Raw genomic sequence first — 25,740 nt, forward strand, 5'->3', positions numbered from 1 at the left:
GACATACAAAGGTATTGCATCGGTCCGACATCTCTCTCACTATAACCACTTTGTCATATGACATAAGTAACCATACACTAGCAGCAGCTAACCATTTATTGACCCACTGTCCTGGACAGATAAGCCAGATAGCTAGGACATGTGCCCAGGACAGCGTGATTGAACCTTAAATTGAATTAAGCACGAAAATAACTATATGACTCATTCAATCCAGTGCACTAACTAAATATATCGATCTAATGTGCATTCTCGAAACTGGTTCAGGTACCGCCAACGGTTTCGAGTTAATGCCAGAATCTCCAACCAAGATGCGAACGTCCATGCCTGAAAACATAAATGTTAAAAGCTGGTAAACACGTTTAGGAATTTTATATTGCAGTCACCCGAAGAGGGTGGGTCCCCGAAATTTATATTATTGTAACAGACCCTTCCCCCAAGACCTAAAATTTAAGGTGCATATATATAATTTTTGTATTATTATTATTATTATTATTATATATATAAATTGTATTATCTACGGTATTTCGTTTTCGTAAGGTGCCAAAAATATAGCGACGACGTCACTTCCGTAGCGCAAGCGGAAACGCGTGTGTCGAAAGAGAAACACAACACTGACAAGATGTTAGACTTTTTTTCAATTTTTAGCAAAGGTGGAATCGTTCTGTGGTGTTTCCAGGGAACATCCCAGCTCTTTACACCTTCAGTTAACGCTCTGATTAAAAGCGTAATTTTACAGGTGAGAGAAACAGCGAAAATCAGCCCAAATATTACTACCATCTGTCCGACTCTCAATTCACGCCGTGTATTCGAAACTGCGTTGACGAACGGCTGAGAACCCGTTCTCGTCGTGCACCGCTATCAGTGACTATGCCTCTTTGAAACTTTTAGGAACATGTTCCCAACACCAGAACAGAATTTCGAATACAGAAACAGTGTCTGATCGTGATGATTGAAGAGACTGGTAGTCCAGGACCCCCGACCACCTATCCCAACCAATGTTTCAAGACTGGCGCTGTCCAGACTAGCTCAAGTGCCCTGTAGCGTTATTCCATTAAAATTTATATGTGAGAATAACACTAGAGATGACTGTGTAATACTTCATCAATCATCAACGACCAAACTTTAGCCAGCTACGGTGTCTGAAATACAATTTTTTTCATAAATCTGATGCCACAGACCTTTAATTTTAATATTCCCGAGTTAAATCATGACATTAATGATTAATTGATTCAAATTCTCAAGTATTAATACCTTTTTGGGAATGGAAGTCCTGTTTACTAGCTACTCTCAAAATCGCTTTCCATCTGCTGACCAATCAGATTGCAACTTCTCTCAAATCATCTGAAGATTAAGAAAGTTTTAGCAGATAGTGCTTCCATAAAACAAACTGGATCAGTACTCGATAAATTTGGAACAGCTTGTTGAAAATTTTGCAATAGTTTTTCTAGAGAAGTACTGTTTTAACACACTGTCAACAAAAAATTACCAGTAGCCAATGATTAACTGAACAATTTCAGGGCTCAAACTTAACCATTAACGGCAGCACCAACGGCAATTGCCATTGCCGTCGTTGACATATAAATTGCTGTAGATAGCATCACTGATGGCACTTTTGTGCCGTCGATAAAGCTCCTCAACAATGGCGAAATGTATACACCTGATGTACATTATCTGCTAATATTTAACATTTAAACATTTAAAAGATGTCTACATATAACAAGATAGCCTTTCAGTCAGGTTTATTTGCTGCAAATATTACTTTAAAAAAAATAACCATAGGCTCAAAATTGCCGTCAGTGGCAATCCTTCTAAAAATTGCTGTGGGAGACAAATTCTTAAGTTCGAGCCCAGTAATTTGCTCTAGTTGTGTCATTGAACAAAACATCCTCATTGGTAGATCCATTGATATTTATCATTCCAGCCAGTGCTCCACAAATGATGTAATTAAGGCCATGGAATGTACTATTCTATGGGATGGGGGCAGGATATAGCCCAGTGGTAAAGCGTTTGCTTGATGCATGTTTGGTCTAGGATCGATCCCCGTCGGTAGACCCATTGGGCTATTTCTCGTTCCAGCTAGTGCTCCACAACTGGTGTAACAAAGGCCGTGGTATATACTATCCTGTCTGTGAGATGGTGCATATAAAAGATCCCTTGCTGCTAATCGAAAAGAGTAGCCCATGAAGTGGCGACAGTGGGTTTCCTCTCTCAATATCTGTGGTCCTTAACCATATGTCTGATGCAATATAACCGTGAGTGTGTCGTTAAATAAAACATTTTCTTCTTTCTTTTTATTCTAGATATGGGATGATGCATATAAAAGATCCCTTGCTAATTGAAAAAGTAGCCCTTGATGTGGTGACAGACATTTTCCTCTCTCATCATCTGTGTAGTCCTGATACATGTCAGTATGTCTGATGCTATATAACTAATTAAAATGTTTAGAGTACGTCGTTAAATAGAACATTCCTTCCTTCTGTAACAAGATATTTTTCTCCTCCCAGGAACGTGGCGGCAGTAACTCGTACACCCACGACCAGCTGACGCTGAAGTACAAACTGGACAATGAGTTTGAACTGGTCTTTGTGGTAAGTAATCTACAACGTGCAACAGTAAAGTCAGATAAATTCAGGGCACTACACATTTTTTGTCTGTTCCAAGTACATAAAGGTCTTTTTAGTGAAGTGATGTTAATAAAAGCTGGTAAAGAATTGAACATATTCAGAAATGCATTTCAAGTTATTTTAATCGAAGTACAGCTTAACATTCCATTGATTTCGAGATGGAATGTTTTGATGTTAGCATGTAGCCATGTTTGTCCTTAATTTTGGTTTGCATATTTTGGGCACACCCATTGTCGCTTCAGTTTTGGCTGCATGCAATCTAAAGCCCTGAAATTGTAGGCTTAGCAAGGTGGCCAGGTATATCTCAATTCAGCAAATATTTTAAGTGTATTTTTTTATCATAAATTCTAGTTTGGCTTGATGTGAAAACAAAAGGAAAACTGTTTAAGAAATAACAAAATTATTATTTCTTTATGTGCAGTTTGTAAAAACAGTGGTCAAAATATAGTAAAACACCAACACTCGCACATAGGGAATAATGTTGTCTGCTCATGGAATCTGAAATCATAGTACTTATCTTTACTAGTTTATCCTACTAAACTCTGTATTTGATTATTCTTTTGTTAATGTGTCTACTAATTGGAGATCCATTTTGTAGTTGTTTAGTAAAAGCCCACAAACATGACATTATTGAATGCATCTGTTTTTAGCTTGGGATGGGAGAATATATGTGTTCCTTTAAGGGACCATTTATTATTTTAAAATAGATTTTTGCTTTTGATCTTAATGGAATTCATTTAGTCTTCTCTTTCTAAGTAATATCTTTAGTCTTGGTAATTCTGCGAATTGATCTGAATTGATGTTCTGTTTTCTGTTACAGGTAGCATATCAGAAGATTTTACAACTATCGTACATAGACAAGTTCCTTAGCGATATACAGCTGGAGTTTAGAAACAAGTATAAGGATGATTTACAGCAGGGCAACGTGTCGCGGAATTATAACTTCCTCGATACTTTTAACTCGATGTTACGGGAAGCGGAGATGAGGAGCAAGATGGAGGCACAGAAACCAAGGTAACAGTTGCAATGGAAACAATAGCTGACAGGGTTTCTGCCAGAAAGAAAGGTTTGGGTATGGTGCTATGAAATTGAATATTTACAATGTTTGTGCTGAATGCAGCCACAGTTGACAGGGGGTATGGGGGGCCTCTCCGAGAAAGAAAATAAGTTAGGTTTAGGTTTAGGGTTAAGAAAATAATACAGTAATGATATGAGTCATTAATTTTGTCAAAAGGTTTAACTTAAAAAAAAAAAAAAATCTGCAAAAAAAGTTGGGTATGGAGCCATACCCGTTTTACCATCTGGCAGAAACCCTGACTGATTATGAGAATGGAATATGACCTAAAGATGCAGTTGTCATAGGGCATTCTGTAAAATTTAGTAATTAAACATAAATAATTGACATTATACAACAGTGAGGGTGTAGTTGTCTTAACGACTCAATTGGTAGTACCCATTGAGTCGTTAAAACCCGCTCTGGGTTGGAGATGGTACAGGGCTGTGAACCCAGTATCTACCAGCCTTATGTCCGATGGATTAACGATGACACCAATGAGGCTGGTGAGCATACTTAACAACATGCTAGTACAGTGGACTGTCTATGGAAAAGTCTGCATGAAAGATCCCCGTTTCTTTTTCGGTTTATGTAGCCTAATGTGGTTTCCTCTCGTTCTTGCTGTTGATTCGGTTTAGAGAGGTTCTCTTCTTTACATATATTTAAAAGGGGGCCGCAATAATCGCCCGGTTTCGAGGGAATTTTGGTTTACAGAGGGTCTAGTTTTGAGAAGTTTAACTGTACTATCACCATGCCCGACGGCTAGTGAAAAAAGAAGTTGTTAAATGCTGTATTTAAATTTTAAGTTTATTTAGTAAATTTGAATATCCTCTCCACAACTATAAGGGTTTAAGCTCTATCTTCCTCTTTATGTGACATATCTGATTATTACTTGGTAAAAATGTATTTACTTACAAGTATGACCAGTGTATTTTTAATCATGACTAGTACATTTTGTAAATCACTGATCCCATGGCTGGTGATTTTTATAAGAATTCTAGAAGCCCTGGAACTTGTCGTTAAATAAATATGTCTTTCCTTTCGTTTTAGACAATATATTTTAATCAGTGTTTGTTTGTTTATTTATTAATATTCAGACCCATGATGACATTTGAAGAATCGAAAAAATCTAAGAAAACCGTTGCCTCCATGATTACCAACAAGAAAGATGAGAAGAAACCTTCAAAAACTAAGAACGTGTCATCAAAGGGAAAAGAGAACAAAAGTCCCAAAGGTAACAGGTCCCCATTCCTACCTTTCAGTATCAAATAAGCTTTATGTGTGTTTGTATTTTATTTTTCGTTTAATGACACCACTGGAGCACATTGATTGATTAATCAATCACTGGCTATTGGATGTCAGACATTTGGCAGTGTTCAAGATTAAAATTTTGGGCAGTATCCCAGTTGGATACTAACATTTCAAAATCTGGTATCCCACCTGAGAATTTAGTATCCTACTTAAATGACAGTCATAAATAACATCGTAACAAACCTGGATGACACTGTTACTTAACTTAACCAGTAAATGACGACTTTCATTGTTTTAGCGGGGAAAAAAAAATATAGGATTGAAAAAAAACCCCCAACATTATATGGTATCCCAGTGGGATACTGGGTTATTGAAGTCTGGTATCCAAAATTAAATTCTGGTATCCTCGGGATATCGGGATACCGTTAATCTCGAACACTGTTTGGTAATTCTGACACTTAGTCGTCAGAGGAAACCCGCTACATTTTTCCTACTGCTACTGTTTCAGTGCTGATGTCTGCTGGTTTTTGTTTTCAGAAACTGTTCCGGAGTCCGTCTCTCCGGCCAAGGAGAACACAAAGCCTGTGACTAACGGAGAACTCGACGATGAGACCATCATGAAAAACAGAGAGAAGTTCTTTAACCGCGGAAAGAAGACACCCGCCACCAAATCACCAGGGTATTAACGACTATGTCAGAGCTCACACTGGGACAAATTGTGTTTTAGCTAATCTTCAGATATATAGAGTATGCATCGGAATGTTATCTAAAGTTGCTAATTTAAAGAAAATTTTATTAACTGAAAACTAAATGTTGTAGCCACTTTGTATGATTTGTTTGATTTTTTTATTATTTTTTTTTTTATCCCACTGCCCCCTTTCCTTTCTCTCCTTTAAATTCCATCTCATTTCTTTCCAATCTGGCAACTTCTCCGATCTTTCAAATTCTTTCACTGTCCACCTCCACATCCCAGTCCTTATCTCTCCAACTGCAACAGGTGCTTGCCTCTTGTGGCTGTCTGTGCCACACATCTGCCATTCCCCATCAGCTTTTAGCTGTGGGCTCAGTCTGACCACTACAGGGAGTGTTCAGTAGTTACTTCTGGCATTGTTAAGACGCACTTGTAACCACCTACTATGCACCCCTACTACCGGCGGTTGTTAGTGCCGTGGGTCAGACCAGCTTTATTAGCGGCAGAGGACGGGGATGCCAGGTGGGTGCAGAGACTGCACCCATGGAGGAAGTTGAGACAGGCAGGCGATGGTGTGGACAGCTCAGAAGACAGTCGGAGGAAACTGACAGAAAGGGTCGAAACATTAAAATCTTTGTATGAAAATGACCAATTGGCTGATTTGTCTATGGGTAGGGCGAGCCTTGCTACGTTACACAAATCATCAATGAAGTTGGACTATATGGCTACAACATTTAGTATTTGGTTAATAAAAAGTTCTTTAAATTAGCCAGTTTTGAATAGTTTTCAAGGAATTACTGTACAAATGTGTAAATAGGCTAAAACAAGATTCTCTCCCAATGTAATACCTGCATGAGTGACATTGAATATCTTTTCCTTTTAAACATTTTATGAATTAAACAATCAATCTCACAATTTTTAAAGGTCTACTGTTTATGTTAGTGAGTTAATCAAACTGAAGTAATGAATTTATTTCCAGGAAAAGTCCCGAAACCGACAAGAAGAAAGGAAAAGCAAAGAGAGTTTGGGGTAACGCGGGTAACAACAAAGATGCAGTTGAACTTGACTTCAGTGGTGGGGGCGATGCCGACCAAGTAACCAAAGAGGGGACGCCCACACAGGCCGAGGTAAAGTAACAATTTACATGTGATAAAAATGCCTTTCACAATTTAAACCTTCATGGTACTTGGGGGCAGGATGCAGGCCAGTGGTAAAGCGCTCGCTTGATGCGCGGTCGGTCGGGGATCGATCCCCATTAGTGGGCCCATTGGGCTATTTCTCATTCCAGCCAGTGCACCACGACTGGTATGTCAAAGGCTGTGGTATGTGCTATCCTGTCTGTGGGATGGTGCATATAAAAGATCCCTTTCTACTAATGGAAACATGTATCAGGTTTTCTCTCTGTCTAAAGTACCAAATGTTTGACATCCAATAGCCAATGACTAATATATCAATGTGCTCTAGTGGTGTCAGTAGACAAAACCAACTTCTTCCTGTGTGTGCAGAGGAATAGTTTTTTGACACTATATACTATGTAAGTGTAACATGTCTGACTTTGTGTTCTGTTGTTGTTCAGCTGCGGGTGGGACGTAGCCCAGTGGTAAAGAGCTCTCGCTTGATGCACAGTCGGTTTAGGATCAATCCCGTCGGTGGTTCACGACTGGTGTAACAAAGGCCATGGTATGTACTATCCTGTCTGGGATCGTGCATATAAAAGATCCCTTGTTGCTAATCAAAAAGAGTAGCCCATGAAGTGGTGACAGCGGGTTTCCTCTCTCTATATCTGTGTGATCCGTAACCATATATCTGATGCCATATAACCATAAATAAAATGTGTTGAGTGTGTTGTTAAATAAAACATTTCCTTCCTTCCTTTTTCAGCTGACTCAGGTTGGCCAGATGAGTGGGCAGCTGCGAGACATTGAACCAGAGAGCAGCAGTGAGGAGAATGATGAGGAGGAAGAGGACGAAGAAGAAGAGGAGGAGGTGGTAGAGGCAGCAGCTGCCCCGAAAAAGTAAATATCTCTCATAGGTGTCGGAAATGGTAGGGCCAGTGGGCCATTCCAACTAACTCAGTGAAGTTAATGCATTGCCCACCCGCACCCAGTTCTGAAAGCTAATTTCATTGTCTCTCCCACTTCCTCTCTGAAAGCTAGTTCATTGTTTCCCCTTCATCTCTGAAAGCTAATTTTATTGTCTCCCCCTTCCATCTCTGAAAGCTAATTTCATTGTCTCTCCCACTTCCTCGCTGAAAGCTATTGTCCGAACCGAATTGTTAACAACTACGAAAAATTACTCTCCTACCTTTAATTGCCGTTAGATTTCCTCCAAAGTTTGTGCATACAGAAATCTTGAAAAAACCACTAGAATGACACAGATTCCACATACCAGATGATAACTATGTCACCTATATCGACTTCGCTGAGAGCGCATAGGGCAAAAAGCATGTAATTTTGTGCTAGCTGCCATTTTGACTTTTTATGGAATATTCTCCAAGAGGGGTGAAAGGATAGGACTTAATCTAACAACGTCATAACATGTTATGATATAAAAGCAGACGTGATGACGTCATATTATTATTTATTATTATTTAAAAAAAATTAATGATACCACAAGAGATCATTGATTTCATATTAATTGTGTCACATACTTTGGAGGCTTTCACCCCTCTTGAAGAGTATTCCATAAACAAGCAACATGGCAGACGGCAGAAAACTGCATGTATTTTTCCCTATGCAATCTCAGCAAAGGCGATATCGGCGACATCGTTGCAGTCTCGTGTGTGGAATCTGTATATTTGTAGTGGTTTTTTTACGATTTGTGTCTGGACAAAGTTTGGAGGAAATCTAACGGCAATTAAAGGTAGGAGAGTCATTTTTTGTAGTTGTTAACAATTCGGTTCGGACAATAGTTCATTGGTTCCCCTTCATCTCTGAAAGCTAGTTCATTGTTTCCCCTTTATCTCTGAAAGCTAATTTTATTGTCTCCCCCTTCCATCTCTGAAAGCTAATTTCATTGTCTCTCCCACTTCCTCTCTGAAAGCTAGTTCATTGTTTCCCCTTCATCTCTGAAAGCTAATTTCATTGTCTCCCATTCATCTCTGAAAGCCAATTCATTGTCTCCCCTTCATCTCTGAAAGCTAATTCATTGTCTCCCCCTTCCATCACTGAAAGCTAATTCATTGTCTCCCCTTCATCTCTGAAAGCTAATTCATTGTCTCCCCCTTCCATCACTGAAAGCTAATTCATTGTCTCCCATTCATCTCTGAAAGCTAGTTCATTGTCTCCCCCTTCCATCACTGAAAGCTAATACATTGTCTCCCCTTTCATCTCTGAAAGCTAGTTCATTATCTGCCCCTTCCATCACTGACAGCTAATTCATTGTCTCCCATTCATCTCTGAAAGCCAATTCATTGTCTCCCCCTTCCATCACCGAAAGCTAATTCATTGTCTCCCCTTTCATCTCTGAAAGCTAATTCATTGTCTCCCCCTCCATCACTGAAAGCTAATACATTGTCTCCCCTTTATCTCTGAAAGCTAATTCATTGTGCTCTGCAATTCTGAAGGTAATGCATTGTTCATTGTCTCACACCCACCCCCAACTTTAAAGTTAATGCATTGTTACACCCTCCAATTCTGAAGATAATGCATTGCCTTCCCCAAGTTGAAACTCCAATTAATTTATAGCTGCCAACAATTCTGAAGATAATGCATTGCCCCATGCATTTGAAAAATAATTTATAGGTGTCTGTCACCCCCTCAGCCCAATTGCTGTCTCCTTAAGATGTATATGTATATGTAGAGTACATGACATAGTAATAAAGCCAACTACTACACATCTGGTTGCTTTCTCACCAGTAATTAACCCAGCCAGGGTTTGTAGTAGTCTTTAAATTCATTGAAAGTCTTTGAATTCGCAAAAATGATTTTTAGGTCTTTGAAAGTCTTTGAATTTAATAAAATGTAATCATACCATTCATCCATCCTTCCATCCATCCATCCATCCAATTTATTAATCCAATCCATCCATCCATCCAGTTCATCCGTCCATCTATCATATGATCCATCCAATTCATCTATCCATCAATCCATCCAATCTATCCATCCAATCCATCCAGTCTATCCATCTGTCCATCCAGTTCATCCATCCATCCATCCAATCCATTCAACCAGTTCATCCATCCATCCAATCCATCCATCCAGTTCATCCATCCATCCATCCAATCCATTCAACCAGTTCATCCATCCATCCAATCCATCCATCCAGTTCATCCATCCATCCAATCCATCCATCCAGTTCATCCATCCAATCCATTCATCCATCCAATCCATTCATCCATCCAATCCATCCATCCATCCAATCCATTCATCCATCCAATCCATTCATCCATCCAATCCATCCATCCATCCATCCAGTTCATCCATCCAGTTCATCCATCCATCCAATCCATTCATCCATCCAATCCATCCATCCATCCATCCAGTTCATACATCCATCCAATCCATTCATCCATCCAATCCATTCATCCATCCATCCAGTTCATCCATCCAGTTCATCCATCCATCCAATCCATTCATCCAGTTCATCCATCCATCCAGTCCATTCATCCAGTTCATCCAGTTCATCCATCCAGTCCATCCATCCATCCATCCATCCCATCCATCCATCCATCCAGTTCATCCATCCATCCAATCCATCCGTTCCATCCATCCATCCATCCATCCAGTTCATCCATCCATCCAGTTCATCCATCCATCCAATCCATCCATCCAGTTCATCCATCCATCCAGTTCATCCATCCATCCAATCCATCCATCCATCCCATGCATCCATCCATCCATCCATCCCATCAATCCATCCATACAGTTCATCCATCCATCCATACAGTTCATCCATCCATCCAATCCATCCATCCATCCATCCAGCTCATCCATCCAGTTCATGCACCTGTCCATCCATCCCATCCAATCCAATTCATCTAATCCATCTAATCCATCTAATCCATCCATCCCATCCAATCCAATTCATCTAATCCATCTAATCCATCTAATCCATCCAATCCATCCATCCATCCATACATCCAATTCATCTAGTTGTGTCTTTAAACAAAATTTGTTTCAAAAACAAATCCAGCAATATCATTTGTAGAAACAAACTTACAAGCCCAATCCCTCTGTCCCCGGGTATCTCACTGGCCAGGCCAGATACCGGACCTGGGATGGATGTGCCTGAAACCATAGGGATATATGGCAGTGATAGAAATAAGCAAAAAATTCACCGGACAGATACATCTAGAAATCTATTTGTCTGCCAGTATTTTCACTAGTCCAAATAAATGGATTGTTTTATTCAAGTACCAGGATCTCGTTCCAACTAGTGCACCACAACTGGACAAAGGCCGTGGTATGTGTTTTCCTGCCTGTGGAAAAGTGCATATAAGAGATCCCTTGCTGTATTAGGAAAAATGTAGCAGGTTTCCTCTGATGACTACGAGTCTGTTTGCTTTTTGATTTGCAAATCACTTAAATTATAATAAACCTATTAATTGTGTTTGCAGCTCCACGAAGGGCAGCAGTTTTGGAGTGTTCAGCATGTTTAAGAATCTGGTGGGATCGAAGACGCTCACTAAGGAAGACCTGGAGTCCACTCTGGACAAGATGAAAGACCATCTTGTTGGTGAGTTGGTCGAGGTGTTATCTCAGCGTGTGGGGTGGGGGGCGGGATTTAGCTCAGTCGGTTGAGTGCTCGCTGGAGGTGTTTATGTTGCAGGATCGAACCACTTCGGGGGAATCTATTCAGCTGATTGGGTTTTTTCTTGTTCCAACCAGGAAGGAAGGAAATGGTTTATTTAACGACGCACTCAACACATTTTATTTACAGTTATATGGTGTCGGACATATGTTTAAGGACCACACAGGTATTAATGGAGTAAACCCGCTGTTGCCACTTCATGGGCTACTCTTTTTGATTAGCAGCAAGGGATCTTTTATATGCACTATACCATAGACAGGATAGCACATACCATGGCCTTTTATTGCACTTATGGAAGCAGTGTTAAAGAAAACTCTTTTTTTTCCCATCATAGTTGAATTTGTGAATGCTTATCTTATTGCATGATAAAAATGTTTGTAATCATTTTATTTTTCGTCAATCACCAAGTCAGTTTGTAGAAATTGTTAGAAATGATGTTTTATATAGTGCTTCAAATATATGCACACGCCGAGAAGAATTGAAAATTGGTGTAAACCATTTATTCAAACACGAATTCAGGTAACTCATTTTCTTTTTATGTAATGCATCATGATAATGTCGTAAAGTTAAAGTTTGTTTTGTTTAATGACACCACTAGAGCACATTGATTTATTAATCATCGGCTATTGGATGTCAAAACATTTGATAATTTTGACATATAGTCTTAGAGAGGAAACCCGCTACATTTTTCCGTTAGTAGCAAGGGATCTTTTATATATGCACCATCCCACAGACAAGATAGCACATGCCACGGCCTTTGATATACCAAAGACAATTGTGCCTATAACCCATCAAACCACAGCCGTTGATAGATCAGTCGTGGTGCACTGGCTGGAACGAGAAAGATAATGTCCTAAAGTTAATGCACTGATTAAAAACAAAGGAGAAACCCCAAACCAGATTTGCATGATTGTTGTTGTGATTATCAGAGGCATGTATAGACAAGTGGGGCGGGACGTAGCCCAGTGGTGAAGTGCTCGCTTGATGCACAGTTGGAATAAAAACAAGGAGAAACCCCAAACCAGATTTGCATGATTGTTGTTATGATTATCAGAGGCATGTATAGACAAGTGGGGTGGGATGTAGCCCAGTGGTGAAGTGCTCGCTTGATGCACAGTTGGAATAAAAACAAGGAGAAACCCCAAACCAGATTTGCATGATTGTTGTTATGATTATCAGAGGCATGTATAGACAAGTGGGGTGGGATGTAGTCCAGTGGTGAAGTGCTCACTTGATGCACAGTTGGAATAAAAACAAAGGAGAAACCCCAAACCAGATTTGCATGATTGTTCTTGTGATTATCAGAGGCATGTATAGACAAGTGGGGCGGGATGTAGCCCAGTGGTGAAGTGCTCGCTTGATGCACAGTTGGAATAAAAACAAAGGAGAAACCCCAAACCAGATTTGCATGATTGTTGTTGTGATTATCAGAGGCATGTATAGACAAGTGGGGTGGGACGTAGCCCAGTGGTGAAGTGCTCGCTTGATGCACAGTTGGATTAAGGTTGGCGGGTCCATTGGGCAATATTTCATGTTCCAGCCAGTGCAACACGACTGGTATATCAAAAGCTGTGGTATGTGCTATCCTGTCTGGGACGATGCATGTAAAAGATCCCTCAATGAAAACAATAACAATTTAATAACCTTGATAATTAACTGTGGTATGTGCTGTCCTGTCTATGGGATGGTGCATGTAAAAAAATCCCTTGCTACTAATGGAAAAATGTAGCAGGTTTTCTCTCTAAGACTATATGTAAAAATTACCAAATGTTTGACTTCCAATAGCCAATGATTAACATATCAATGTGCTCTAGTGGTGTCATTAAACAAAAGAAACTTGTCGGAAGTACTGATTTTAGTAGGATCTATTATAACCTTTGTTATGAGGAAACATTTAAGATTTCACATTTTACACATCTCTGTTATTAGGAATCGAGTTTTACATTGACCATAGTTTGACACACAATAGCCGATGTATTTTTTATGCTGTGTTGTCGTTAAAAATCTATTCTATTCTATTCTGTTATTAGGAAAGAACGTAGCGAGCAACATAGCAGAGAACTTGTGCCAGTCAGTAGGAGCCAAACTTGAAGGGAAAGTTCTTGGAACATTTGGAAGTGAGTGAGAATGTCCCATTTCGTACCCTTTGTGTCGACTGTTGTCATGTCTCCGATGGTTTAAACTAATGTGTTTTCTATAAGAGAGAGAGGGGAAGTAGATCAACGATAGCATGTTCACCTGATTTGTGATACATTGAAAGATCGATCGCCCTCATTCGACTTGAGGTTTTTCCCCTTCTCAAGTGTCACGCTTTGTCTGTCTATCTCTCTCTGTCTCTCTCTCTCTCTCTCTCTCTCTCTCTCTCTCTCTCTCTCTCTCTCTCTCTCTCTCTCTCTCTCTCTCTCTCTCTCTCTCTCTCTCTCAATCTATCCATCTTAATCTCAACCAGGCAATATGCAGTAGGTTTAGTGACAATATTACTGTATTACTGAACAATATGCTGTGCCATCATTAGAAGCAAACTTTCCTCGTTTGTTTCAGGTATCACTTCCACTGTTAAAAACACTCTACAGGAATCGTGTGTACAGCTTCTGTCGCCACGCCGACGAGTTGATATTCTGCGAGACGCTATGGAAGCCAAACAGCAAAATCGACCATACACTGTTACCTTTTGTGGGGTAAACGGAGTTGGCAAGTCTACTAACCTTGCTAAGGTATGAAATTCACTTTTGAATATATTTCTCATTCCAACTGGTGCACCACGACTTGTATATCAAAGGACGTGGTATGTGTTATCCTGTCTGTGGGATGGTGCATTATAAAACATCCCTTGCTATTGATGGAAAAATCTATCTGCTATCCTCTTTAAGACCATATGTCAGAATTACCAAATGTTACACATCCAGTAACCGATGATTAATAACTTATATTTCAATGTTTCCACTTTTTTTCTTTTTTTTGACCAATCTTATATCAGGGCTCGAAACTTAACAATGCACCGACGGCAATTGTCGTCCTTGAGATGTAAATTGCTATAGGTAGAGAGCATCACCCAGTTAAGCTCATTAATAAAGGTATAAAGGCAAAAGGTATACATGTGGTGTACATTATCTGCCAATATTTAACATTCGCTCATGTGACATATGTCTACACACAGCACAATAACCTTTCTTTACTTGCTGCAAATGTCACTTTAAAAACAAAAGCCATAGCCAGACTCAAAATTGCCATTAGTGGCAATTCTTTTAAAACTAGCCGTGGGAGACAAATTCTCAAGTTTTAGCCCTGTATTGAAATAGATGAACAATGCCATTGGTAAGAGGTCAGGTTAAGTATTGACAAAAAGAGCAAGTGGGATGGCGCATATAAAAGATCTTTTGCTACTAGTGGAAAAATGTAGCGGGTTTCCTCTCTAAGACTATATGTCACAATTACCAAATGTTTGACATCCAATAGCTGATGATTAATAAATCAATGTGCTCCAGTGGTGTCGTTAAACAAAACAAACTTTAAAAGAGCAAGCAATCCAAATTTTTCAACAATTTTGTAATTATTTATTATAGATAAAATGTAAAAAAAAAAAAAAAAATATTGTACATATAACTGTGATACAGCACCTTTAATATTGTTTTCTCCCAGGTGTGTTTCTGGCTGGTTGAGAATGGGTTCAGCGTGCTGATCGCGGCGTGTGACACGTTCCGGGCCGGCGCCGTGGAGCAGCTCCGTACACACACACGCAAACTGAACGCCCTGCATCCTCCAGATAAACACGACGGGATGCACATGGTGCAGCTCTACGAGAAGGGCTACGGGAAGGACGCGGCAGGCATCGCCATGGAAGCCGTTAACTATGGTAGCAAAATATTTATAGTTGTAACTAGTTTAAGAAATCCATTAAGAATTTATGGACATAAAGGAGTGGAGTTGGGGTTCTCGAGAAGGAGACGTGGGTTAGAACAATTAATGTTGGGTAGGCAGGGCAAAGTATTTCACTAGTACAGTCATTCTGTTCACATGGTGGTTACGCAGCTTTAAAAGCAAGCAAACTGTCATGGGTTATGTTGTGAACTGTTCTGTTAAAGAATTAAAAGGTGTAAACATAGGATCATTGGACTTTTATTGGCATATTCCAAAAATTCTAATTGTAAACTAGTATCAGAATCGCATAGCAATATCAGTTTGTTAAAAATACATTTTGAAAGCCTTTGTAGTAAAGACAACAAGTGTGTTATAGAAATAGGTAACTCACAATTATAATTCACATAACCGAACAGTCAGTTACCTAGGTGAAAGGTCAGGTGAACTGACTTCCATGTTACCTAAGATTTTTAAATATTGTCCTGTGGGTAGGGCAATAATTACATGTAGGAGAACGAATGCATGTGCTGTGAAGCAAGCGTTGCATTTGGGGTAGGGTAAGCTAGGGTAGTGGGTATGCATGAGGTGGAGCAGTTGTTATACATGTAGTTGGAATAGGGTAGTGGTTAGATGTGTAGGGTAGTTGTTAAATGTGGGGTCGGGCAGTGGATGCACATGGATAGGGCAGTGGATATATGTAGGGGTAGGGCAGGTAGTGTGTATACTTGTGATCTGGCAGTGGAAATGTAGGGTAGGGCAGGAGATACATCAGGCCCTAATCTAGAATTGAAAAAGTTGGAGAAATGACTTCTCCCTTCCCAGAAGAAAGGGGAGAAGTTTGATAAAAACAAGTGAACATTTATCGGTACATTTCATAATGTTTTGCCAGTTTCCACATTCAGTCGAAAAAATTATGAATTTTACATTCGGTTATCGTAATTTTTCCATATCAAATACTACTTAAAATGTAAACAAAATAGTTGTATGTTTTATTAAAAATGGAATATGGCAGTTTCTTTATATGGTAGGGCAGTGGATATGTGAGGTAGGGTGGTGAAGACATTTAACATAAAGCAGTGTTCTTAGATATTCCTTTTACTTTTCAAATTGTGATAATTTAAAATGATGTGTTATTGAACCAGTGTTTAACGTTTACTTGTGTGTTTTTCAGCACGAGACCGACACATTAATGTGGTTCTCATAGACACCGCTGGTCGGATGCAGGACAACGAACCACTGATGAGGGCCCTCGCAAAGGTATGGCCGTGTCAGGACTCTCGTCACTGAGAGGTTGATAGTTCCGTTTGCGTGTCGCCAGTGCATGTATAGAGATTAATACATGAGCTTGTGTGTCATACTGATTTTGAGAAACAGTCACTTTTCACACCCTTGTTTTGGCTTCGTACACGGTAAATAAAACAATATCCAACGGTAATTTTTTGATATGATATATTTGACAAAAGGTACTTTTTATTTCTTTCATCTTTTGAAACTTAAATTTAATATTTTGTCCAGAATTATGAAAAAGAACAAAATATAACCTGTAAACAACGCTGTCCGCTTGTTATAGAAATTTGACAGGGGTCAAGGTTAGTAGACCAGCTTTTATTTTAATATGGTGAATTTTGAATTTGAATGACGTCAGTATTCCAATGACGTCACTTTGAATTGCCTTACAATAACCATATACTGGGTACATGACTTTCCGTTTTAAGAATGCTGGAAAAATTCCAATGCAAACTTGCTATTGAAAATTATTTGTTTGAACATTACTAATGCATCTAAATGTGTTTGAAAAAAATCTTGTGATTAAAAAATTGTACCTTTTACGAAATATGGATTTCAAGTGAAATTACATTAAGATATGCTATATTTATTGTGTACGAGCCCAAAACAAGGGTGCGAAAAGTGACTGTCGTCGACCTTAGTTGTAGCTGAAACATTTTGAGTTGGGTCTTGTTATTCATGAAAAAACCCCAACAATAATAATATGGGTAATAAAGAATTTATTCCAGTCGCGTGTGAATCGTATTGATTTTATGAAACTTGTGTGAGGATTCATGTATTACAATACAAAACTCCTGACACGAGTTTCGTAAAATAAGTACGACACCAAGCTTGTATAATAATCTCTATGTATCTCTATGAGTCCAAAGTGTTGACTTAATTTAGTTATCGTGTGTGATGTCAAACTACTTTTGTGCCAATCGTAATGATGTCATATTACCAATGAATGCAACTTTAGAACTGTGATTTATTAAATATCAAATTAGAAGTGTTATAGGATAAATAAAACATTTTACTTTTTGTGTTTAATATCACATTGTATAATGTTTGTATAGACACAGTGTGATGTAAAGTTTTGGAGTTCTGGTTAATAAGGGAGATAACCCATGTAGGTAGAGAGACAATACAATCTGAGTTATCTCTCTTACACATGATAAACCGATCAACCAGACTGCCAGAGATTATTAACTAGCCACGGTATAATATATATAAAAAAAGACGAGATTTAACTTATGCAGTTTTGATGCTAATTTGTTAAAATCTTTTTACTTGAAAAGAAAAATATAAGATTTTTAACTAGCCAAGGTATATATAAAAAAGAGCCGATTTAACCCATGCAAATTGATTCTCATTTGCTAAATCTTTTTATTTGAACTTTAATTGAATATAATCATAAAAATAATTTTTTAGAGCTTTGAATTGTACTTAATTGATATTTGTATTGTATTATACGTTTCCCCACAGCTCCTTACACTGTGGTTTTACATGATTATATAAATAATATTTTCATTTACTTACCGTTTGTAAGACCCAATAGCCGATATGTATTTTTGTGCTGGGGAGTCGTTAAACACTCATTCATTCATTCATTCATTCATTCATTCATACATACCGGCCTCGGTTGCGTCGTGGCAGGCCATCGGTCAACAGGCTGGTAGGTACTGGGTTCGGATCCCAGTCGAGGCATGGGATTTTTAATTCAGATACTGACTCCAAACCCTGAGTGAGTGCTCCGCAAGGCTCAATGGGTAGGTGTAAACCACTTGCACCGACCAGTGATCCATAACTAGTTCAACAAAGGCCATGGTTTGTGCTATCCTGCCTGTGGGAAGCGCAAATAAAAGATCCCTTGCTGCCTGTTGTAAAAGAGTAGCCTATGTGGCGACAGCGGGTTTTCTCTCCAAATCTTTGTGGTCCTTAACCATATGTCTCACGCCATATAACCCTAAATAAAATGTGTTGAGTGCGTCGTTAAATAAAACATTTCTTTCTTTCATTCATAGATTTTCATTCATTCATTCATTCATTCATTTGCTTGATGCGCCGTGATATGTGCTATCCTGTCTATGGTATGTTGCATATAAAAGATCCCTTGCTGCAAATTGAAAAGAGTAGCCCATGAAGTGGCGACAGCAGGTTTCCTCTGTCAATATCTGTGTGGTCCTTAACCATATGGTTTACGCCATATAACCGTAAATAAGATGTGTTGAGTGCGTCATTAAATAAACCATTTCCTTCCTTCCTTCCTTTAACATGTTGTAATAGTTTGTTGTTTCTCTCTCTCTCACAGCTGATCAACGTGAACCAGCCTGACCTGGTTCTGTTTGTGGGGGAGGCACTGGTTGGGAACGAAGCTGTCGACCAGCTGACCAAGTTCAACCAGGCACTGGCTGACCACTCCAACCTGACCAACCCACGGCTCATCGATGGAATCATCCTCACCAAGTTCGACACCATCGACGACAAGGTCAGAAAACAGAGGATCATTAATATATATCTCCTCAGTTAACAGTCTGTCTAAAATACCCAACATGTTACGACACCAAATAGTTGTGGTTTAAAATGTGACGAGGCGTTAAACAAATATATCTTTCCTTTCCATTCAACACTAAGCAGCTGTAGTTTAAAAGGTGCTGTTGTTAATGAAATAATCACTTCCTTTCTAGATCTCCCCTTCCTCCCTCTCTTTCTTTCTCTGTGTTTCTTTCGCTCTCCTCGCATTCTTTCTCGACCTCCTCTCTCCCCCTCCCTCCCCCCCTCTCTCTCTCTCTCTCTCTCTCTCTCTCTCTCTCTCTCTCTCTCTCTCTCTCTCTCTCTCTTTCACTTACACCTCAAAATATCTATGTGACACACCAACTTGCTGTAGTATAAAGTGTGCTGATGTGTCATTAAACATATATTCCTTTCCTTTAATTTAAACAACCATTGCTTTGTTTCCAGGTGGGAGCGGCTGTATCGATGACCTACACAACCGGACAGCCCATCGTGTTTGTCGGAACTGGACAGACTTACACTGATCTTCGTAATCTGAACGCCAAAGCTGTGGTGCATGCACTGTTAAAATAAGCAGTCACTGCGATATTTGACTACTGTCACCAAACGGGTGATGAATTATATAAAGTATTTTTGAGTATATATTTCTGTGAACGATCTGACACTGGGTTTGTTGTGAATAGCAGATTAATGAAGCTGCTAAATGTTTTAAATTTAAGATTTAAATTTAAAAAAAACTAATTTGAAATGATATATTGTGTATGGTAAAACACTTATAGGCATGGCGGAGCAGGGGGGCTTGGGGGGTTCTTACCCTCCCTCCAAATAATTGTAAATCAAAAATATTATTGGTAGTAAATTTTACGACAGAGATTAATTTTACTTGTAGAACGCAGGAAATTGCATTATAGGTCATCTAATTTTCAAATTTTATGGGGAAGCATACCCCCGAACCCTCTAGAAACTTTTGCTTTGCGCCCTCGATATCAGTCAGTTAGTAATTTGGCTAAATAGATGACATCATCAGTAGCAAAAGTCAAGCTGTAGAGCTACAAATGCAGGTCTTCGGATTTGATGGAAACGATTGTTTCCAGTACCGGTCAGTAAAATCACAGAACCAAAATTTAGTTTCCCATGATTATTATATATATACTCTGCTTGTTAAATTGTAAATATCTTTCTGGACCAGATGGTTTTAAAGGGTTTTATTTTTGTTGAGTAATCTCCCTTCACACAGTTTTTATTGAATAATTTCCCTTAGTTAATTAGAGCAATGGGATATGGTTTGGGAGGAGGTAGGGGTCACACATCTGATGTTATTGTCTGAAAAACTTCACTTGGTTAGTGATTTTGTTTTTCAATTTTTTTGCCTCGATATTTATTGTTCTCTCTTCCTTTTTTGTTCCTTTTTTCCCCTTTCTTTTTGTTTTTTTGTTTTGTTTTGGTGAGTGTTTAAACGTCTTTCACAGATAAATCAGCTCTGGATTCCATGCCATAGATGTTCTGTTATTTTGGAAGTGTGAAGCACCAGATACGTTATTTTGTTATTGTGGAAGTAATATTTCTTTGTTTAGTTACAGCACTAAGTGCAGTTTTCATGTCTTAATGCTAAAACAGTTTTCAGAATTGAATACTTTGAACTTAAACTCTTTATCGCTCATGATGTCAAACCACCTCTATGTTTGTTGTGTTTTAATAAAAAGCCATTTCCCCAGCAACTTTTTCTACAAAACGTAAACGTTAGACATTTTGAAACAAAATGAATAAATATTTGACTGGCAAACCAGCTTCCAAGATTGCATACTAAGATATACAGCTAGTTTTTTTTAATGTTTTGATTTGTTTGTTTTTGTTTTGTTTTTTAAATTATCATTCTTTGTTACTGCAATAAAGGTATAATTTATTTAACTTGGTCTTGATAGCAAACTCGGATAATAGGACTGCATACAGACAACATGATTCTTTGGAAATGTACTAAGAGATGAAATTGAAGTTTACAACAACAAAGGGTGGGTGAAAAAAATGGAAATGAACAAATGTTAGTCCATGGTTATTTTCCTTGTTTCGTTTTTATTTAATTTCAGTGTAAACATTTTTTGACAGAAAAGATAAACTAAAGCTTAATGGAATTACCATGTTATAAAAACCACAACATAAAACACCAGATGCTGGTTTTGTGTGTGTGATCTCCTTGGTAACGAGCTACATCTTTTATTCATCATAAAACATAGTTTCTGAAGATTTTATTATGATTGATATTATGTATGGTATGTGTTGAGATTATCAGCACTAAAATAGCATCCATTCTGTATGTCATGACATTGTGAAAGCAAATCAAAATTTGTGTTTACAGGGAAGTCTGTTTTTGTGCATTTTTTACGTTTTTGTAGTCATTAGAGAATCGTAATCATCTGAAGTTTTGTGCCTTTTTTACGTTTTTGTAGTCATTAGAGAATCGTAATCATCTGAAGTATTAAGTTTAGATTAAAGACTACCGTACTGCTTCACATGCTATTTCCGCTCTGTATATGCTTTTTTGGCATCCTGCATGTTACAGACTACAATTTTCACACCTTTAGGAGATAACCATATGGAGTTTTTAGATTTGCGGGTGTTATTGTCTATTTGATCCCGCAAATGTCATTTTTGACCGAAGGCGTTAGCCCGAGGTCAAAAATGAAACATTTGCGGGCATCAAATAGACAATAACATCCGCAAATCTAAAAACTCCATATGGTTATGTCCATTGTAAACTGAATCGTTTTTCTACAGAACTAACTGTATATTTGGCATTTCTTGAAAAAAATACCTGGCTACAATCTAACTGTAAACCCTTGAATTGTCAAGTTCGCCTGTTCCAATTGCTAATGACGTCACTTTCTATGACGTCATTAGCTTTCCGGGTGTTATTGTCTATTTGAGAACACACGACAGTCAGTTTACAATTGAGAATAAAATATTTGTGTACACCATTTATGGGTTATGTGAGAACAAATTGAGGTAACCCGTTTCAGTTTTTACACAACCTGTCATGACCGTGTGAATGATGTCATGAATTCAACGCACGGACGTAAAACAGGTTTCGCAAACTATATTTACGCGAGCAATGCACAAACAAAACTATTGTTCTCGCAATTTTTCAGAGGTCTGAATTTTTAAGAGCTTTGTTCATCGAATTGTTTTCTCACTGCACTTAAACTTTTTAAAAACATTTTCCTGTTGACATCTGTTTCTTTTAAAGGGGGTTGACTTATGAGGGAAATAGTCTGACAGGAGAGATAATCAGATATGACTTTTTTTCTCTTTTTTTTCTTTCTCATTTTTTACGTTCTCAAATTTTCAAATCTAATAGACCATTTTGTAATAGCATTGAAGAATTTTAGCACTGATATAATAGGTGATATATTCTCAGTTCAGTCAAACGACTAGGACTGGTGCTTATATAACTTTTTTAGAGTCTAGAATCGAGACTCAAATAGAGTCTGAGACAGTAATGTCATGACGACGGCATACAAATTGTGTGTGTGTGATGTCATCTGAGATTGAGTCTGGACTATAAAAGTTTTATAAGCGCGGGCCCAGTTATTGAAGCATGACAATGCCAGATGATATCATTATCTTTCATCTTGCTTAGTGTTTTATCAGCCAGTTTCTTCTAATGGTTTTTTGTTTCATCTGCTATTAGTCTTACTCCCAAGAGCTAAATGTCTCCTTTTTAAATTCTCACTGGCTCTTACTAGAACGTAAATGATCAAACTGAAGAAGTTGTAAGCGACTCACAGATTAACTCTTTATATTTCTTATTTTTGTCTGAGATTTTGTTGGAATCTGAAATATTATATGCTATACACTATTGGATGTGTATATATCATAATGAGACTATGTATTAAGGGGCTGTCCATTTCCATCCATTTCTCATATACTTTGTTTCATACCGGGGGAAAGGGAAGATGTTAAATAACTTTTTGTTATATATAATGAAACTGTATTTAAACAGGTTGTCTTCATATTGCCCTCAGTTTTTTTTTCATTGGGGAGGAGTAGGAGAGACCTTTTTTTTTTTTTTTTTTTTTTTTTTTTGAAGTTGGGATATTCTTTACAATAATGAATGTGTATATCATATTAGAACTAATATCTCCTAGACATTTCTTCATAGGTCTATACATTGAGATATTGGGGGGGGGGGGGGAGGAAGAGGGCTTAGGGCCGAATTTACTAAGCCTGGTTTTGTTAAACTCCGGTGTTTAATCATTTTAACTGTATTTAGTTACACACGCGTGTTAGCCTAAAACAGACTTTGTAAATTCGGCACTAAATAACGTTTATGACATTTTGTTTGAAGCCGAGTTAAGCTTCACTGTATATATATATGATAATAAAACTATGTATGTAATAATGGGACGGCTTCATGTATCCTCAATTTCTTCATATACTTTTGTTTGACACACCTAAACAATTCATGTTTCATAGGAGTTTCGTTAAAACATTTCATTCATTCATTCATTCGTCAGCATCATTATATATATATATGTATATGTATATATCTATAGGTGACTTGTTTCAGCTGGGATGTTCTCATTAACCCTAACCTTATTTACAATGGCCTTGAAAATAACAAGAAAGGGGGCACAATCCACAAAACATGGTAACCGGTGTTTACCCCAGCTTGTTTTAGCATGGTGCGACATCACGCCTTAAACTGCGCCATGCTGCCCTGAGATTAAACGAGCCTTTTTCAATAAATATTTCTAAACTTGCCTTTATAAAACACTCAGAAAATGTATTATTAATTAATAAAATACCCCTGTTATATATGTTGCAGTTCAATTTATTAAAGCAAGCACATTAATTATATTTATTTTTATTTCAATTGATTTAATGTCTTTAATGACCCTCCCTCTTTAAAATGTTGAAAATTACCCAGTTTTTTTTCATCTACCATATCTTGTCAAATTTCTAGAGAAAACACTAGTAACTATAAGTTTACAGGTATTCTGTATTCATTTCATTCAGAACATTAGGTAATTACGGAGTATGAATAACAGTAAGGACGGAAGAAAATTAGTTTTATGTATTTCAAACTTGCTGTAATTATAACTGTTGCTTTTTTTCATAGTGGATTTATTAGCCTATATTTGTACATGAAAAGAAATTTACGACTGAAAAACTATTGTTATAATTACAAACAATACATGAAACAGAAATGTACATAAATCACTTTCTTTTGACCTTACGGTGACCCATATTCCATAGTATGATAATGTTCTGCATAGAATAAATGTCCAATATTCGTAAACCAACCACTTCTAACTGTAAATGTAATGTTTTGATTTTTTATGATTTTGCGTCCAGACTTGTCAAACCTTGTTGGAAAGTGACTACCCTATAGAGCAGGACCCAATTTCACAAAACACCGTAATCCTAGTTTTGCTTGTAAACGTAAATCTACGATAAAAACACAATTCTTCTTATTACTATTATTATAGTTCAACAAATATAGTTAGAAGAACACATATTTCATTTCCTTTTGTCTTTAATGATGTAATTTTTTCTGCGTGAAATTGATGCCAAACACGTGTAAACTGCTAGTAGCAGGCGTATACTTACGATGTTTAGTGAAATGGGCCCCAGATATACACCCATCCCTTTCCAGTTGCTTTTATCCTCTGATGTCTAATAGTTATGAATTGTGGTATTTGTAATTATTTGGAGATAGAGGATTTTAAATTTAACCTGTATAAGATCATTTGAGGAAATTTACCTCAAGTACTAAACACTAGATACGTTGTCATGCCCAAATATATATATATTTATGGCCAAAAGTATTTAAGATCAGAAAGTCAAATGAATACATGTACTTATGATTTGTATTTATTTATTTATTATTTTGAAGCATTCGTTAGTAGTCGGTATACGTGTTGAATAATGCCAGGGCCTTATCCAGGGTTAAAATAAGTAGGGTGGCTGTACAAATGGAATCGGGGCACAGAAATAAGTGTATTCCCCAGGTAGACAGAAAGGGTCCTTGTTCACATATTTCTTGGTGTGTATCTAGCCACCCCACCCCACCCACTCCCGCTTCTTACTCGATATAGCCATGGATGCGTTGTGTGTGTGTCAAAAAAGAGAGAAGAGTTTGTGATCATTTATTGTTCACGTCATCACTGACCGACATCACAGTCGTTTGTTTTTTCACATTACAATTTTGATGTAGAAGTAGTCTGTTTTCGAATCGGTAAAATGGTGTTATGTATTATTACAAAACTAAACCATTCATGTTGGAAAACGCTCAGTACTCAAATTCATTGTTTTTAAAATGTCCGGATATTTGTTAATTATGTTTGTTATATTGTTGGATATGGGCAATACTTTGTACATTAATTTATGAAATAAAATGATTTTTATGTAAACTATTTCATTGTTTTTGTTATACATTTCTTTGATACTTTTAACTTCAAGTTCTTAAATTGATCTACCATTCCTGAAATTGGTAATGCTGACTTGTATTCATTCATCCTGCTTGTATCCAATTAAGGTTCAAGCACGCTGTCCTTAGCACACACCTCAGCTATCTGGGCTGTCTTTTGGACGGCGAGTTAGTGGTTAGTTTGTTAGTGGTTAGTGAGAGAGAATCGGTTTAGTGACCTTTCATACCCAATGAGTAGTTAAATCTGCACTGAGTGGGAGCTGGTACCGGAATGCGTCAACCCTACGTCCGATGGCACAACCAC

General features: G+C 37.8%; 1 protein-coding gene across 1 annotated transcript; it reads left to right on the forward strand.

Moving 5' to 3' along the window:
- Positions 1 to 597: 597 nt before the first annotated feature.
- On the forward strand, positions 598 to 21,699 carry LOC121386762 (signal recognition particle receptor subunit alpha-like). The gene is made up of 14 exons (XM_041517772.1): positions 598 to 736; positions 2,505 to 2,588; positions 3,445 to 3,638; positions 4,776 to 4,912; positions 5,467 to 5,608; positions 6,600 to 6,747; positions 7,502 to 7,635; positions 11,178 to 11,296; positions 13,402 to 13,488; positions 13,913 to 14,085; positions 15,011 to 15,224; positions 16,401 to 16,486; positions 18,807 to 18,983; positions 19,457 to 21,699. Exons 1-14 carry the CDS (start codon positions 620 to 622, stop codon positions 19,580 to 19,582), a joined length of 1,938 nt encoding a protein of 645 aa, XP_041373706.1. The 5' UTR covers positions 598 to 619; the 3' UTR covers positions 19,583 to 21,699.
- The last annotated feature ends 4,041 nt before the right edge of the window (positions 21,700 to 25,740 follow it).

This window comes from Gigantopelta aegis, chromosome 12 (assembly GCF_016097555.1).
Source record: "Gigantopelta aegis isolate Gae_Host chromosome 12, Gae_host_genome, whole genome shotgun sequence".
NCBI lineage: Eukaryota > Metazoa > Mollusca > Gastropoda > Neomphalida > Peltospiridae > Gigantopelta > Gigantopelta aegis.